Source organism: Homarus americanus, unplaced genomic scaffold (assembly GCF_018991925.1).
Source record: "Homarus americanus isolate GMGI-L3 unplaced genomic scaffold, GMGI_Hamer_2.0 scaffold7626, whole genome shotgun sequence".
Classification (NCBI taxonomy): Eukaryota; Metazoa; Arthropoda; class Malacostraca; order Decapoda; family Nephropidae; genus Homarus; species Homarus americanus.
In genome coordinates this window covers 3,008,496-3,024,579 of record NW_024718273.1, presented here as the reverse complement: position 1 = coordinate 3,024,579, position 16,084 = coordinate 3,008,496, and the positions used below count along the sequence as shown (strand labels likewise).

Genomic DNA, 16,084 nt, shown 5'->3' with positions numbered 1-16,084 from the left:
CCAGACTCGCGGAGGTGATCTCCGAACAGAAGCAACAGCCCAGAAATTACGTTATAGCCTGGATGAGATGTTGACTGTCTTTCTCTCTCCTTCGGTCGGCTTTGCTCTGCCTCAGGGGAACGAGAGCTTCTGCCCCAATTCCGACAACTGCTGCAGATATTGACTATGAGGCTACAGTCACCGAATGCTGCATAGATCTGCGGCTCAACTAATTCAACACAGATAGGATAGCTACTTATGTATTAGGATATTTAATATTAAGGTAATAAAATGGTGGCGAAGGTGTGGCTATTGGGGGGCTGGAGGCCACGTTTAAAAAAAAAAAATAAAGTAGTAGTAGTGCGTGTGTGTGTTTTATCATTGATAAATACTATTATAGAAAAGACACAATATATAATCAGTAATTTACATAAAAATTAAGTGACAAGTCAAATAATAAGGTAAGAATAAGTATGTTACTGTATATGAAAGGTACTGGTATTAAGAAGCTCAAATTATTACAGTAACATATCTTTACTAATTAATAAATAACAAATAAACAATATTGTGTCTAGTTATAGTAAGATTGACAGAGGCAGTGATGTGAGAAGAACCTAATTGAGGGGTGAGCAGTCAGTTTTTCCCCCTAAAGCCATCCCTCCTCCACCATCAGTCTCTCTATGTACAGAACTAAACAAAGAATTTATTTGAAATAATTAACATTCAATGCTATAATAACCTGACCATTGGGATTAATTATATAGACTTTTCCCTGCGAAAAAGTCATAATTTGGAGCAACATATGACTTTACTCAAATGTACTTAGCTAAAGGATTAGACTTTTTATCTCTAGTGCAAATTATGAGATGTTTATACTTAAAAAGAATGCTATTTTGCAAGGATTCCAGCAATGGAAGTTATATTATGCTAAGTCACATCAGTGACATTTTATAAGAGAAAAACTTTAAGCCTAAAACTAACTTCATCCCATTAAACATTATCACCCACCGCAATCTGCCTCCCCTGCTGGCTGGGGGGAGGGGGTACGGGAGGTGGGGTGTTGACAGCCAGGAGCCGGGTGGTGCGTAGTTATCGGTGGAGGGGTCAGGAGGGACTCAGGATTATAAAAGACAGATAGTTTAAGGTTTTTGCTTAACAAAATTTACTGACTTGACTTAGCAGAATATAACTTACATTGCTGGGATTCTTGCAAGATAGTGATTATTTGGTATAAACATCCCATAGTTTGCACTAGACATTAAATTTTTAGTAATTAACTTAGAATATTTGAGTACAGGTAATAATTTATGCGTTGTGGTTGCAGTTGTGAAGTTTCATGACATCACCAGTGTATAATGCGACTCCATAAGCCCTGGTTTATTCATTGATCAGTGGTCTAAGTGCAAAAGTAGCCCTGTCGAGCTATCATGTATCAATTAATTAAAGAAAATAAATTATAAAGTAAAATGTAATAAGACAATGGTTAAGTAGTGCTGTTAATGTGTGTGCTGTGTAAGTAAACCCTCGAAGGGGGCGCCGGAAGCGAGATGTCACGGGTTCGATTCCCGGGCCGGTGGAAAGTTGTTCGGATACACTTCCCAGCCTCCCTTGGTCCCTGTTCATCTAGCAGCAAAGTAGGTACCTGCTGTAAATCGAAAGTTGCGCACTCGTATTCAGGGGAAGTTGTTGGAGCTTCCAATAACTTGCTTAGACATAAAACATTGACTCTTCAGGTTTCTACGCCCTTAACTCATGAGACATAAAGGCAAGCATGTTTCCCTGTTGGGCGCTGTAAATGCTTCTGAACTTCACCTTACACAAGGATGTAGGAGGTGCCCAATAAAAAAAACAAATAAACTTTTAAAAAGAAAAAAATCACATTGAAATATTGCAATGCCGTTAGCAAAGGCAGGAGAAATATGAAGTTGTTCGCCAGAAGATTCGGACAATCGGCTTTTTCGGACAGGTGGTCCCCCCCCCCCCCATTTAGTCCGGATCTTTGAGGGTTCACTGTACATTGATTTATTACTGTATTATTTTACCGTTTTAGTATTTTATGTACATTTAAAAAAAATATTTGTTTGCAAAATAATTATAAATAGCCCCAATAAACAGAGAGACATTACAACAACTGAAGGAAAAACATCCCCTGCAAGTGAAGAGGAAGGCATCAGGTTCCAGGGTGACTATATCCCTCCAAATGCAGTCATGTTTGAGAAAATAACTTGAGGGATGGTGTGGAAAAAGGACTGAAAATACAGGTAGGGGCAGGCCCTTCAGGCCTGGATGCAGACGGTTGGAGAGTCATCCTCAGCAACAACAAGTTTGGCGTCACAGCAAGTGATCTCTGCAATGCCACCGCTGCCCTTGCAAGAAAGATAGCAATCATGCTGCCATGACAGGTAGTAGGCAGCTACCAAACAGGGAGGTACTACTGCCTGCGAAGATATTGAAAGCATAATGTATTGTCTAACGGTAGACCCTGCTACCATATGGCATCACGAAAATTGTGACCAAGTCCCAGGCTGCTGATCTGACTTTCTGCCTCATTTACACACAATTGCAGGGTCTCAATTGTTTCTCTTACCATTGACAACAACACACACACACACACACACACACACACATATATATATATATATATATATATATATATATATATATATATATATATATATATATATATATATATATATATATATATATATATATATATATATATATATATATATATATACATACATATATATTGTTTCTCACTCTAGATCTTTTTTTAATTTTTGTATTTCTTTATGGTTCTTTATTATTATTATTATTATTATTATTATTATTATTATTATTATTATTATTATTACAATTATTATTATTGTCACTGTTATTATTAGTATTATTATCTTTGGATTTTATTAATTTTTTTTGTTATAAATTTTACATATCTGAATTATTATTATTAATTATTATTGTTGTTATTATTATTGTTATTATTAATAATATTATTACATTTTCACCCCCCAGGCCCTGATGAGGGTCAGTGATCTGTGCCCGGGTGGGCTAATCCCCGTAAAAAAAAAAAATAAATAAATCATGCCCTGACAGCCTGGCATTTCATTCCCCTGAATAAATATCCAGAATGTAGACCTATAGGGGTGGGGGAAGTGCCGAGACAGATCATTAGAAAATGCATAATGGAGGTGGTTAATGATGATGCCAGGGCAGCTGAAGGGAACCTGCAAGTATGTGCTGGCCACCAAGCTGGAGGGGAAGCTGCCATTCACGCCATGAAAAAGATATTTGAACAGCGTGATTGTGAGGCAGAACTCCTGGTTGACGCAACCGATGCATTCAACATAACGACAAAGCTACACTGCACAACATCAAGATCAATTTATGTTGAAAACACCTGCAGGAACCCATCAGACCTCTATATAACCAGTTTCAAGGCCCTAAGAGGAGATACCACCATACAGTCAACTGAGGAAACAACGCAGGGGTACCCTGTTGGCAGGGGTACCCTGTTGCCATGGCAATGTACACACTAGGCCTATCCGTGCTCCAACAAACAATAAAATTTGAAACAACCGCAGTCATTCAAGTTACCTATGCTGACGACCTTACAGGAGCAGGAAAAGTGGAGGACATCAAAAAGTGGTGGGACCTGATAACATCACGTGGTCCACAAATAGGGTACCACCCAAATGCCAGAAAGTCCTTCCTCATTGTGAAGCCAGAACATGATGAACGGGCAATGGAGGTGTTCGGCAGAAGTGAGGTCAAATAACAAAGGAGGGCCAAAGACACGTAGGTGCGGTAATCGGCACGAAGGACTTCAAGACCGAGTATGTAACGGGAAAGGTAAATGAGTGGGTAAAGGAAATCCAAGCTCTGTCTGATATTGCTAAAATAGAGCCACATGCGGCTTTTGTGGCATTCGCCCATGGAGTCAAGCATTGCTGGAATTGCCTAATGTGCACTATTCTTGATATTCTTGATATTGGAAGAAGCTATCAGTATCAATTTTATTCCAAAATTAGTGAAACACCTTCACTTAACCCCAGCAGAAAAGTCAACCTTTGCACTACCACCAAGACTGAGAGGAATGGGATTCACCAATCCAGAGGAGCTTGCTGCCACTGAACATCAGAACTCAGTCAAGCTCACGGCAACCCTCACTGAGCATATAATAGCTCAGAATGCAGCAAGTCAGTTTGATACCAAGGAATTAAACAAGATTCGAGGGTCCATTACGACAGATCGACAGCACACCCAAAGTGATAAACTGCAGCAACTGATGCTGCAAGTAGCAGCTGAGCGCCTCGAACTGGCTAACAACGTTACCGATAAGGGCAAAAGGTTTCAGTCTTAATAAACAAGAATTCGCAGATGCCATTGCTCTAAGGTGCGGTAGGCCAGTAGAAGATTTGGCCTCCCAATGCGTGTGTGGCTTATCCTACAACATCTACCACATAGTGTGCAAGAAAGGGGACGTCGTATCCACGAGGCATGACGAAGTAAGGGATCTCACAGCAAATATGTTGCAGGAAATTCGCCATGATGCCAGGGTAGGACCGACCCTCCTTCCATTGAACGATGCGAATTTCCATCACAAGACTTCAAACACATCCAAAGAAGCCCGTGTGGACGTCAGTGCTGGAAGATTCTGGAAGCAGGGGACAGTGAGCCTTCTTTGACATAAGGATTTTCGATCCCATAGCTGCATGTCACCATAACCAAGCTCTTGATGCTGCACACAGGAGGAACGAGAATGACAAGATCAGGGTATACGGGTAGAGAATTCTGAATGTTGATCAGGGCAGCTTCACTCCTCTGGTGTTCAGAACCATTGGTGGGATGGGACGAAGTGCAAGATATTTCTATGCAAGACTCGCGGAGGTGTTATCCGAACGGAAGCAGCAGCCCAGAAGTTACATTACAACCTGGTTGAAAGGTCGAATTTCCTTCTCTCTTCTTAGGTCTGTATTGCTTTGCCTCAGGGGAACGAGATCTTCGGCCCTAAAGCCGACAATGGTCGCAGATATTGACTATGAGGCAACAGTCACTGAATGCCGCATAGATCTGCAGCTTAACTAACTCAACACAGCTAGGATAGCAACTTTTGTATTAGGATATTTAATTTTAAGGTAATAAAATGGCGGCGAAGGTGTGGCTATTGGGGGAGGCTGGAGGCCACGTTCAAAAAAAGTAGTAGTAGTAGCATGTGCTGGCCACCAGGCTGGAGGGGAAGCTGCCATTCACGCCATGAGAACGATATTTGAGCAGCGTGATTGTGAGGCCGTTCTCCTGGTGGACGCTTCAAACGCATTCAACATACTTAACCGCAAGGCCGCTCTGCACAACATCAAGATCAAGTGTTTTTTGCTTTGCCATGTATGTTGAAAATTCCTATAGGAATCCATCAGACCTCTATATAGTAAACAACAAGGTTCTAAGAGGTGATACCATCATACAGTCAACCGAGGGAACAATGCAGGGGACCCTGTTGCAATGGCAATGTATGCAATAGGCCTATCCGTGCTCCAACACACAATAAAATTTGAAACAACTGAGGTCAAGCAAGTGGCATACGCTAATGACCATACAGGAGCAGGAAAAGTGGACATAAAAAAGTGGTGGGACCTGGTAACATCACGAGGCCCACAAATAGGGTACCACCCAAACGCCAGCAAGTACTTCCTCATTGTGAAGCCAAAACATTATGAACGGGCAATGGAGGTGTTCGGTGGAAGTGAGGTCAAAATAACAAAGAATGGCCAAAGACACCTAGTAATCGGCACGACGGACTTCAAGACCAAGTACGTAACTGGAAAGGTGAATGAGTGGGTTAGGGAAATCCAAGCTCTGTCTGAGATTGCTAACACAGAGCCACATGCAGCTTTTGCGGCATTCACCCATGGAATCAAGCATCGGTGGAACTACCTGATGTGTACTATCCCTGATATCAGACCCCTCCTCCACCCTCTGGAAGAAGCTATCAGTGTCAATTTAATTCCCAAATTAGTGAAACATCCTCACTTAACCCCAGCAGAAAGATCACTCCTTGCACTACCACCGAGACTGGGAGGTATGGGATTAATCAATCCAGAGGAGATAGCTGCCACTGAACATCAAAACTCAGTTAAGCTCACGGCAGCCCTCACGGACCGCATAATAGCTAAGAATGCAACAGGGGAGGTGGATACCAGTGAAGTAAACAAGATTCGAAGGTCCATTACGACAGAACGACAGCACTGCCAAAGTGATAAGTTGCAGCAACTGTTGTTGCAAGTACCAGAGAATTTGAAAAAAAGTAGCTATAGAGCAGGAGGTGGGCGCCTCGAACAGGTTAACTACGTTACCGATAAGAGCAAATGGTTTCAGTCTCAATAAACAAGAATTTACAGATGCCAATGCTCTAAAGTATGGTAGGACAGTAGGTTTGCCCACCCAATGCGAGTGTGGCTCTTCCTATAACATCGATCACGCCATGGTATGCAAGAAAGGGGGCTTCATATGCATGATGCATGACGAAGAAAGGGATCTCACAGCAAATATGTTGAAGGAAATCTGCCGTGATGTCAGGGTAGAAACGACCCTCCTTCCATTGGACGGTGAGATTTTCCAACAAAGGACTTCAAACACATCCAACGAAGCCCGTGTCGCCGTCAGTGCTCGAGGATTCTGGACGCGGGGACATCGAGCCTTCTTCGACATCAGGATTTTTGATACCATGGCCGCATGTCACCGTAACTTAGCTCTCGATGCTGCACACAGGAGGAACGAGAACGACAAGATAAGGGCATAAGGGAAGAGAATTCAGAACGTTGATCAAGGCAGCTTCACTCCTCTAGTGTTCACAACCTCTGGTGGGATGGGACGAAGTGCAAGGTGCTTCTACGCCAGACTCGCGGAGGTGATATCCGAAAAGAACCAGCAGCCCAGAAGTTATGTTACAGCCTGGATGAGATGTCGACTGTCCTTTTCTCTCTTTCGGTCGGCCTTGCTCTGCCTCAGGGGAATGAGAGCATCGGCCCCAAAGCCGACAACAATTACAGATATTGACTATGAGGCTACAGTCACTGAATGCCGCATAGATCTGCGGCTCAATTAACTCAACACAGCTATGTATTAGGATATGTAATATTAAGGTTATAATATGGTAGTGAAGGTATGGCTATTGGGGGAGGCTGGAGGCCATTTGTGGGAAAAAAGTAGTTACTATATATATATATATATATATATATATATATATATATATATATATTGAACAATGGGTATAAAATATATTGGATAAGATAAATCTTGATAAAATCTCACGGGAATAGGGAAACAACGGAGCACCTTAGCTTTCGTCTTTATTCAAGACATCTTCAGAGGCAACTGGATTACATGAACAGAGAGAGGCATAAATATACAGGGTTAGGAATAATAATCACCCCATTGCTTGGGAAAAAAGCTTAGAAGTATTTAAATCATCTAGATGTATGATAGTTATTTAGTGGGTCCCTTATTTTTGACCTGACCTGACTAGTCACGTCACCCCCTTCTCTTAAGCTCCTCTACGTGTGTGTTGGTGTGGGGATTAGTGGATGACATCATTATGACCTGACCTCATGTTTTATAAAGTCACCCTGTATATTTATGCCTCTCTCTGCCCATGTAATCCAGTTGCCTCTGAAGATGTCTTGAATAAAGACGAAAGCTAAGGTGCTCCGTTGTTTCCCTTTTCCCGTGAGATTTTATCAAGATATATATATATATATATATATATATATATATATATATATATATATATATATATATATATATATATATATATCGCATAAATAATGAATACAGTACAGTTGCAATAAAAACCAAAATGACATGTTACTAACGGTATGGGTGGAAACAGCCAAGCACTTCAACTCTCATGGCAATATTGCTTTTCCATGTCTTTGGTCTGATCTCCAAGAAACGAGCTTGGATGAGTCTTTCAAACTTGGTCTCCGTTGTTGTACTTCTGTCATAATTGCCAGGAAACACCTGAAAGTCATTAACATTTGATGAAACCAATATATTTTATACCCATTGTTCAATATACATTTAAAATTACTTCTGAAAAAATTACACCATTCACTTTTCCAACTATGGTAAGACAACTTACATATTTTTAAGCCTAAATTAATTACAAAATGGTCAATCACCTTTTAAAAATCAAAATGAAATATATAGTTGTAATATAAATATTAAGTAAAGAAGACCCTGCTTAAAACATTTAGAATTTGAACAGGTCTAAGTCGATGTCTGCTGCAGGACACAATGGAGGAGTATTTTGCTCTGCCCACATTTTATTGATTAATTCAAATCATAATTTCAAGTTCTAATCATTAGAAATAACTAATAAAATTACAAAAATCAAAACAAAACTATGACTTATTAAATAAGGTTTATAACTTATGCCAATTAACTAAAAACAAGTTTGAAGAAACTACCAAATGGCAATTACCAATGGTTTTAAGGAGAACAGGAGCTTGGTTGGGTGTGGACAGTTAAGGTTCAACAGTAATGGACGTACAGACAATCAAAGATGCACTGACCCCACCCTGGGTCTTGTACTCACAATTTTGCGTGGCAATACTTGGTAAATTAAGACAGTATATAATGGTAATCGTCATTGGTGGATCTATTTTCGGCTGTATTACTGTCAGGCAAATCAGAGGTAGCATTTCTATAATAATAACTGTAAGAAGGTGTAAAATTGTTATGATGAGGTATGATATGTTTTCCTATATAATAATAAATAATAATAAAATAATAATTAACGGCTTATTGAAAAAGTTTTGAAAAAGTTCTGCAACCCGAAGGCTGAAAGTATACATTGGACATAAATGACTTATTACATACATTGACATTGGTAGTTTAACAAAAGCCTTCATTAGAGAAAGGCAAAGGAACATACAGTGAACATACAGATTAATGTTTACAGTGGAGGTCACATAGATCTTGTGAGAGGAGGTATTGAACAGCAGACACGTAGTGTAGTAACTCCCTCACAGATGGCGTTATGAGGGGCATCACATGGAGTAGTAGTTAAGCTAAGAACATAAGAAAATAAGGAGTCTGCAATAGGCCGGTTGGCCTGTGCATGGCAGCTCCTGTCGAGAGTTACTACCACTCTCTATCATCCATGAATCTATCTAGCCTCCTTTTGAAACTTTCCAGAATTCCAGCACTTACTACAAAGTTGCTAAGCTTGTTCCACTCGTCCACCACCCTATTTGTGAACCAGTTTCTTCCTATCTCCCTCCTAAACCTAAACTTATCCAACTTAAATCCGTTGCTCCGAGTCCTATCCTGCTCGGATATTATAAGAACTTTATCTATATCTCCTTTATTGATTCCTTTCACCCACTTAAATAATTCTATCATATCTCCCCGCACTCTTCGTCTTTCTAGGGAATGCAAGTTAAGTTTCTTTAACCTATCCTGATATGGAAGGTTTCTAAGTCCCGGAATTATTTTCGTCATTCTTCGCTGCACCGACTCCAGTGAATTGATATCCACTCTATAATAAGGGCACCAGAACTGAACCGCATAATCGAGGTGCGGCCTGACTAGCGCAAGATATAGTTGCAATAAGACCTCTGCACTCTAGATATAAAACCCAATACCTGTACTCTGTTTGCCTTATTTCGAACATTAACGCACTGTTTTCTAGGCTGTAGGTCCGGGCTTACAAGTACCCCTAGGTCTCTTTCACAAGTCGACTTCTCTAGGTTGATGTTGTTAAGGCTGTATACATTGTCAGTATTTGTTCTTCCAATATTAAGTACGCTGCACTTGCTGGTGTTGAATTTCATTTGCCATTTTTTAGACCACCCCTGCAGTTTATTTAGATCCTCCTGTAATGCATTTGCATCCTGCCCTGAATTAATCTGCCGCCCTATTTTGGTGTCATCCGCAAACTTGCTTATGTTCCCTCACAGGGGCTTGACGTGGTGTAGTAATTCCCTCACAGATGGTGTATGAGGGGCCTGATGTGGTGTAGTAATTCCCTCACAGATGGTGTATGAGGGGCCTGATGTGGTGTAGTAATTCCCTCACAGATGGTGTTATGAGAGGCCTGATGATGTAGTAATTCCCTCACAGATGGTGTATGAGGGGCCTGATGTGGTGTAGTAATTCCTTCACAGATGGTGTTATGCGGGGCCTGATGATGTAGTAATTCCCTCACAGATGGTGTATGAGGGGCCTGATGTGGTGTAATAATTCCCTCACAGATGGTGTTATGAGGGGCATCACATGGTGCAGTAATTCCCTCATGGATGGTGTTATGAGGGGCATCACATGGTGTAGTAATTCCCTCACGGATGGTGTTATGAGGGGCATCACATGGTGTAGTAATTCTCTCACGGATGGTGTTATGAGGGGCATCACATGGTGTAGTAATTCCCTCACGGGTGGTGTTATGAGTGGCATCACGTGGTGTAGTAATTCCCTTACAGATGGTGTTCTGAGGAATCTCACATGATGCTGTAGCAACTCATTCACTACGTGCTGTCGTAGCATCATGTGGACACCACGTGGTCTGGTGTCACAGGACCTCACTCACTCAAGTGAATGAGGTGTGGTCCCAGGCCTCCCTATCGTGGACGGATTAACATATAGCTGGGTACCTGGGACCTCACTGTGTGAAGGTTAGCTTGGGTACGACTCACATGTTACTGCCGAGTTGTTTTTCAAATGACTTAAGACACTCTGGGGAGTTGGTGGTTGAGTGGTACCGTTCTTACCTCGCAAGCAAGATGTCACGGGTTCGATTCCGGGGCCAGCGGTAGTTGTTTGGACACTCTTCCTAGTCCCTGTTCACTTAGCAGCAAAGTAGGTACCTGCTGTAAGTCGAAAGTTGCGAATTCGTATTATGGGACAAGTTGTTGGAACTTCCAATAACTTGCTTAGACATAAACCATTGACTCTTCAGGCTTCTACGCCTACGACTCTTCAGGCTTCTACGCCCTTAATTCATGAGACATAAGGCAAGCATGAACTTAGCATGCTTCCCTGTTGGGCGCTGTAAACGCTTCTGCACTTCACATTACACAAGGATGTAGGGTGGGGGGTTGCCCAATAAATGGAAAAAAAAAATCTTATGACACTGCTCACCACTATTCAACACTGGTTCCATTCCATATGTGGGAGCGGAGATGTCTGTAGCGACATCCAGACAGGCAGTTGCTGTCTAGTGCCAGTAAGAGAAGGATACACAGCTGGCGTCTTGTTTTAACCTCTCACAGGGCGCAGTGGGTATTACGCCAGGGACCAACACGCCATAACAGCCCCGACGATGATGCCAACATGGCCCTACACGACCACGATTCTCCACGTCCTTCAACGGGACGCCAGGGCACCTCTACACCGGCAGGGAACACCACGCCGGTCATGAAACCCTCAGCGGCGGTTTCTCCAGAGAAGAGTGAGGCGGAGGTATCTGCAGTGGCGTTCAGGACATGGAAGCGGTCTATGGAGTCATGGGTGATGTTGAACGGATGGTCACAGCTGGTGGTCACACTCCACATTCGCCTGAACAGTGTCCCTGCATTTCAATTAATGATAGATTCAAGATATCCCAGCGGAGAGGTAGCAGCTCTAGCCCAAGGAAGCCCTGGATGCCATCAGTGGAGTGGTTCTTCAGTCGTCAAACCAAGCAGTGAAATGGAACGAGTTTTTCAACAGCAAGCAAGATGAAAAGGAGCCCATGAAAAGGTACTTTCAACAATGCTTTGCAGAGGCAGTGGAGTGTGAATGCAAATGTCCCACCTGTGATAACGACATCTCTGAGTACATGCCGTTGCGTAAAGTTATGGTGCGCCTGAGTAACCCAGTGTTGAAAAGGGAAATTTTCCAGGGGTACTCGAGTTACACTAGTGTTGAAGTGCTAAGAAACAAGTGTATATCATTTGAGGCAGCAGTGAGGGATGCAGATGCATTGTGTCATATGACTGACCAGGCAGTGGCGGGAACAGCCAGGGAAGTGGCGGCGGTTGGCGATGAGGTCACAAGTGAGTCTGAGGTTGCAGCATCCCAACCTGGACACTCCAGCCGCGTGCACTGTGGGAACTGCGGCATGCCACATACCCCGGGCAAGAGCAACTTCCCTGCAAATGGGGCCACACGTCGCAATTGCTCTGAGGTTGGTCACTTCAAAAGGTGTTGAAAGAGAAACCCAGCCCTAAGTGCTTCTGTAGATGTGTCAGGTGTTGTCACAGTGTCAGCAGCCAAGCTATCCCGCCACCCATGGTTACAAGTGTTTGTGGCCCAGGCTGGGGGCAATTCCCCCGCCACCCCTGTGCTGGCTGTGGCTGACACGGGTGCTATGGTGTGTGTGGCAGGGGCATCCCTGCTCCGGGACATCGGTTTGCGTCCGGGGCAATTTCAGGCTCGCAATGGCCTGAGGGACGAGGAGGACAAACAGCTCAAGTGTCTGGGGTCCCCCCCTGCCGCCTCAGTGTGGGCGAGGGGTTCACAATCCAGGAGGTCTACTTCGTGCAGACAGCCAAAGCCCTCTACCTGTCATTGGAGGCTTGCAAATACCTCGACCTGGTGCCTGTCGACTTCTCTCTCCATGGGCGTGCTGTGGTTGCCGTGGGCGATGGAGGTGGGCAGAATGCAGCCGACGACCTGCCTCTGAGCCCTGGACCTGGGAGCAGTTATGCCCCTACTAGGTCAGTTGAGATGCCCTTGCCTCCTTTGGAGGAGAATGTGGCCAGGTTGGAGGCACGGCACATCAGGCACTTTTCATCCACTGCATCCAACAGGAGGTCTCCACTGCCAGTAATGGCTGGCCTCCCTCATCGCATCCACCCGACGCCCGGCACAATCCCCTACGCCTGTCACACACCTGCTCCCGTTCCAAAACACTGGGAAGCGGAGGTGAAGGCCCAGTTGGAGGAGGACGTCAGGAGAGGCGTCATCCAGCCAGTGCCTGCTGGTGAGGCTACAGAGTGGTGCGCCAGGATGGTCGTGGTGGCCAAGAATAACGGTCAGCCAGGCATACTGTGCAAGCTGTCTGAGGGAGACACACCACACATCTGCACCATTCGACAGTGTCCAGGGTGCCAGTGCACTCGTTCAAAACCGTCGCCGACGCCTTCTGGGCATTTTATCAGGTGGAGTTAGAGGAGGAGAGCAAACATCTGACCACATTCATCACGCCGTGGGGTAGTTTTTAATACTGCAGGACGCCCATGGGACATTGTTCAGCGTTAGATGCCTACACCAAGAGGTTTGATGACGCTATTCAGGATGTGCCCCGCAAGTACAAGTGCATGGATGACACTCTCCTTTATAACTACAGTGTGAAGGGGGCGTTAAGACTCACCTACGATTTTCTGGAGACATGTGCTCGTACAGGTATTACACTGAAAACAGAAAAGTTCTAGTTCTGCAGGAGAGAAGCCGAGTTTGTGGGTTTCCTCCTGGGGTGGGACCTCTACCAGCCCACTGCCCAACGTCTGTCAGTCATCAAGGACATACCCATGCCTGATCGGCCATCAATCACTGACATCAGGTCCTGGCATGGCCTGGTTAACCAGTTGGCTCCCTTCCTTGCCGCTGCACCTGTGATGGAGCCCTTCTGCGAGCTCCTCAAGAAGCCAGTGGGCAAACAGGTGTATTGGGATGATCAGCTGCGGCTCAAGTTTCGCCAGGCCCAGGACACCATCTGTCAGTTGGCCAGGGACGGCTTGGTGTACTACGACAAGTCCAGGCCCACAGCAGCTGTCACTGACTGGAGCAGGGAGGGCATTGGCTTCGTCGTCCTGCAGCAATATTGTGCCGGTGCCTCGCCAGAGACGCCGTTCTGCTGTAGAGGGGGGTGGCGGTTGGCTCTGTGCTATAGCCGACATCTGAGCACGGCCGAGGCTGGCTACGCTACAGTGGAAGGGGAGGCCCTGGCGGTGGTATGGTGCCTGCGGAAGGCCAGGCTGTTCCTCCTTGACTGCCCGAACCTCATCCTGGTGACGGACCACCGCCCCTTAGTTGGGTTGCTTGGGGACAGGGCCCTCCCGGATGTGGCAAATGCGCGCCTGTTCAGGCTCAAGGAGAAGACACTGCAGTTCCGGTTCACGGTCAAGTACCTGCCAGGGAGGCGGAATTGTGCAGCTGACGCCCTATCCTGCTTCCCCGCCCTCAGAGTGGCGCCTGACATAGAGGACCTGTGTGCTGCAGTGTGTGCGGTCACATTTGCAGCACTGGATCAGGATGGATGCATCACTATGGACGAGGACACTGTGTGCAAGACGGCTGTGGACTATCCAGTGTACCAGATGCTAGTGTTGAGGGTGCTGGCGGATGACTGGCGCCCCCACAAGTCACAGGAGGTGGCCTGTCTGCACCCGTACTTCTTGGTGAAGGACAGGTTGGCTGTGGTCAGGAGTTTGGTCACCTACACTTTGACCAGGGCTGTGTGCGCCTTGTCATTCCCGACTCCCTCCGCCACCGGGTTGCCATTAATCTGCACGTGGGGCACCAGAGCCTTGACTCCATGCTCAGGCAGGCCCGGCAGTCCATCTATTGGCCTGGCATGGAGGGTAACCTGCAGTATCATCGGTCCTGGTGTGCTGCCTGCGAGACCCACGCCCCTTCCCAGCCTCCGGAGTCATTGGTCTTGATCGCCGCATCAAACTATCCCTTTCAATAGGTGGTAGTTTACTTATTCCACCTGAAGGGCCACAAGTACCTAGCATATGCTGACCGAATCACAGGCTGGCTGGAGGACGCCCACTTCCCCAACGAGGCAAGATCATCGCCCGCCTGCGGGGTTACTTTACGAGGTGGGGGGCACCTGAGCAGGTCTCCATGGATGGAGGCACCAACCTTGCCACCAGTGAGATGACGGATTTCCTCAAGTCATGGGGGATCGAGGTGCGGCTCTCGTCAGCCCACTTCCCCTAGTCTAATGGCAGGGCAGAGGCTGGGGTCACGACCGCCAAGAGGCTCCTCGGGGATAACACTGGGCCTGGGGGCAGCCTGGACTGCGACAGGCCATCCCAGGCCCCCCTCTAGTGCCTGAACACACCTCTGGGGGCGGGGGGAGGGGGGGCGGGGGGTGAACAAGTCACCCTCCCAACTTGCCACCAGCTCCGGGATGGCGTCCCCGTGGCTAGACTGCACTACAAGGTGGACCAGCACTGGCGGGAAGCGCTTCGTATGAGGGATGTACGCTTGGCCGAAGCCCAGGACGGGATCCTTCTGTCGCGGGGGGAGGCGTCCTGCCAGCTGGCTCCCCTAGCTGTGGGCGCGCAGGTGCGTGTGCAGTACGCCGCCACCATGCTCTGGGACAGGACGGGCGTAGTGGTAGAAGCCCGCCCTCACAGGCAGTATGCTATCAGGTTGACTGGCAGTGGCAGGTTGTCCATCCGTAACAGACGCCGCCTGCTTTGTGGCGCCACCTATGCCTACCACTCCCGTGGTGCTCCCTGCTATGCCGCTTGGCCCCTTCCCGCGGTGCTCCCTGCTATGCCGCTTGGCCCCCTCCCGCGGTGCCCTCTGTACCAGCGCCCTCGCTCACCCCCCCCCGGCCCCATCCCGGTCGGGCATGGCCAGGCCAGGGAGGGGCCGCAGGCCCCCGGGTTGGTTGGCTGACTACGTGGTGTAGTGTGTGCTGTGTAAAATTCGTTTCGATTTTTTTTCAGTTTTTCTTTTGTTTTATTTGCATTGTCATTTCCTTTAACTTGGAGGAGAGATATAAGATTGTAAGAAGGTGTAAAATTGTTATGATGAGGTATGATATGTTTTCCCATATGTGGAAGCAGAGATTTCTGTAGTGACCCCCAGACAGGCAGTTGCTGTCTGGCGCCAGTAAGAGAAGGATACACAGTAAAGTCACCAATGAAGCTGGCATCTTGTTTGAACCTCTCACAATAACCTATTCATCATTAGTTTAGGTCATGAGAAGTTTCCAAATGTTCGTATATTTGTTTAAATCATTAAGAAAATTTTATGTGAGAATCTTGTGGCAGCTGTGGTTGTAGTTGAGTTGTCAATTCAATAATATAATTTTCTTTCCCATTTAAGAAAATATACGAACATTTGGAAACTTCTCACGATCTAAAATAATGATGAATAGTTT

The 16,084-nt window shown here is 45.8% G+C and overlaps 1 protein-coding gene across 1 annotated transcript in view; it reads right to left on the bottom strand.

Annotated features, from left to right (window-relative positions):
• The window catches only part of LOC121859372 (hemocytin-like), a gene marked incomplete at its 5' end in the record, with an annotated part of 457,920 nt that overhangs the window by 207,678 nt on the left and 234,158 nt on the right, over positions 1 to 16,084 (bottom strand). Inside the window, 1 exon segment of the mRNA XM_042356148.1 lies at positions 7,851 to 7,998. Within this exon segment, the coding sequence (XP_042212082.1) occupies positions 7,851 to 7,998 (148 nt within the window).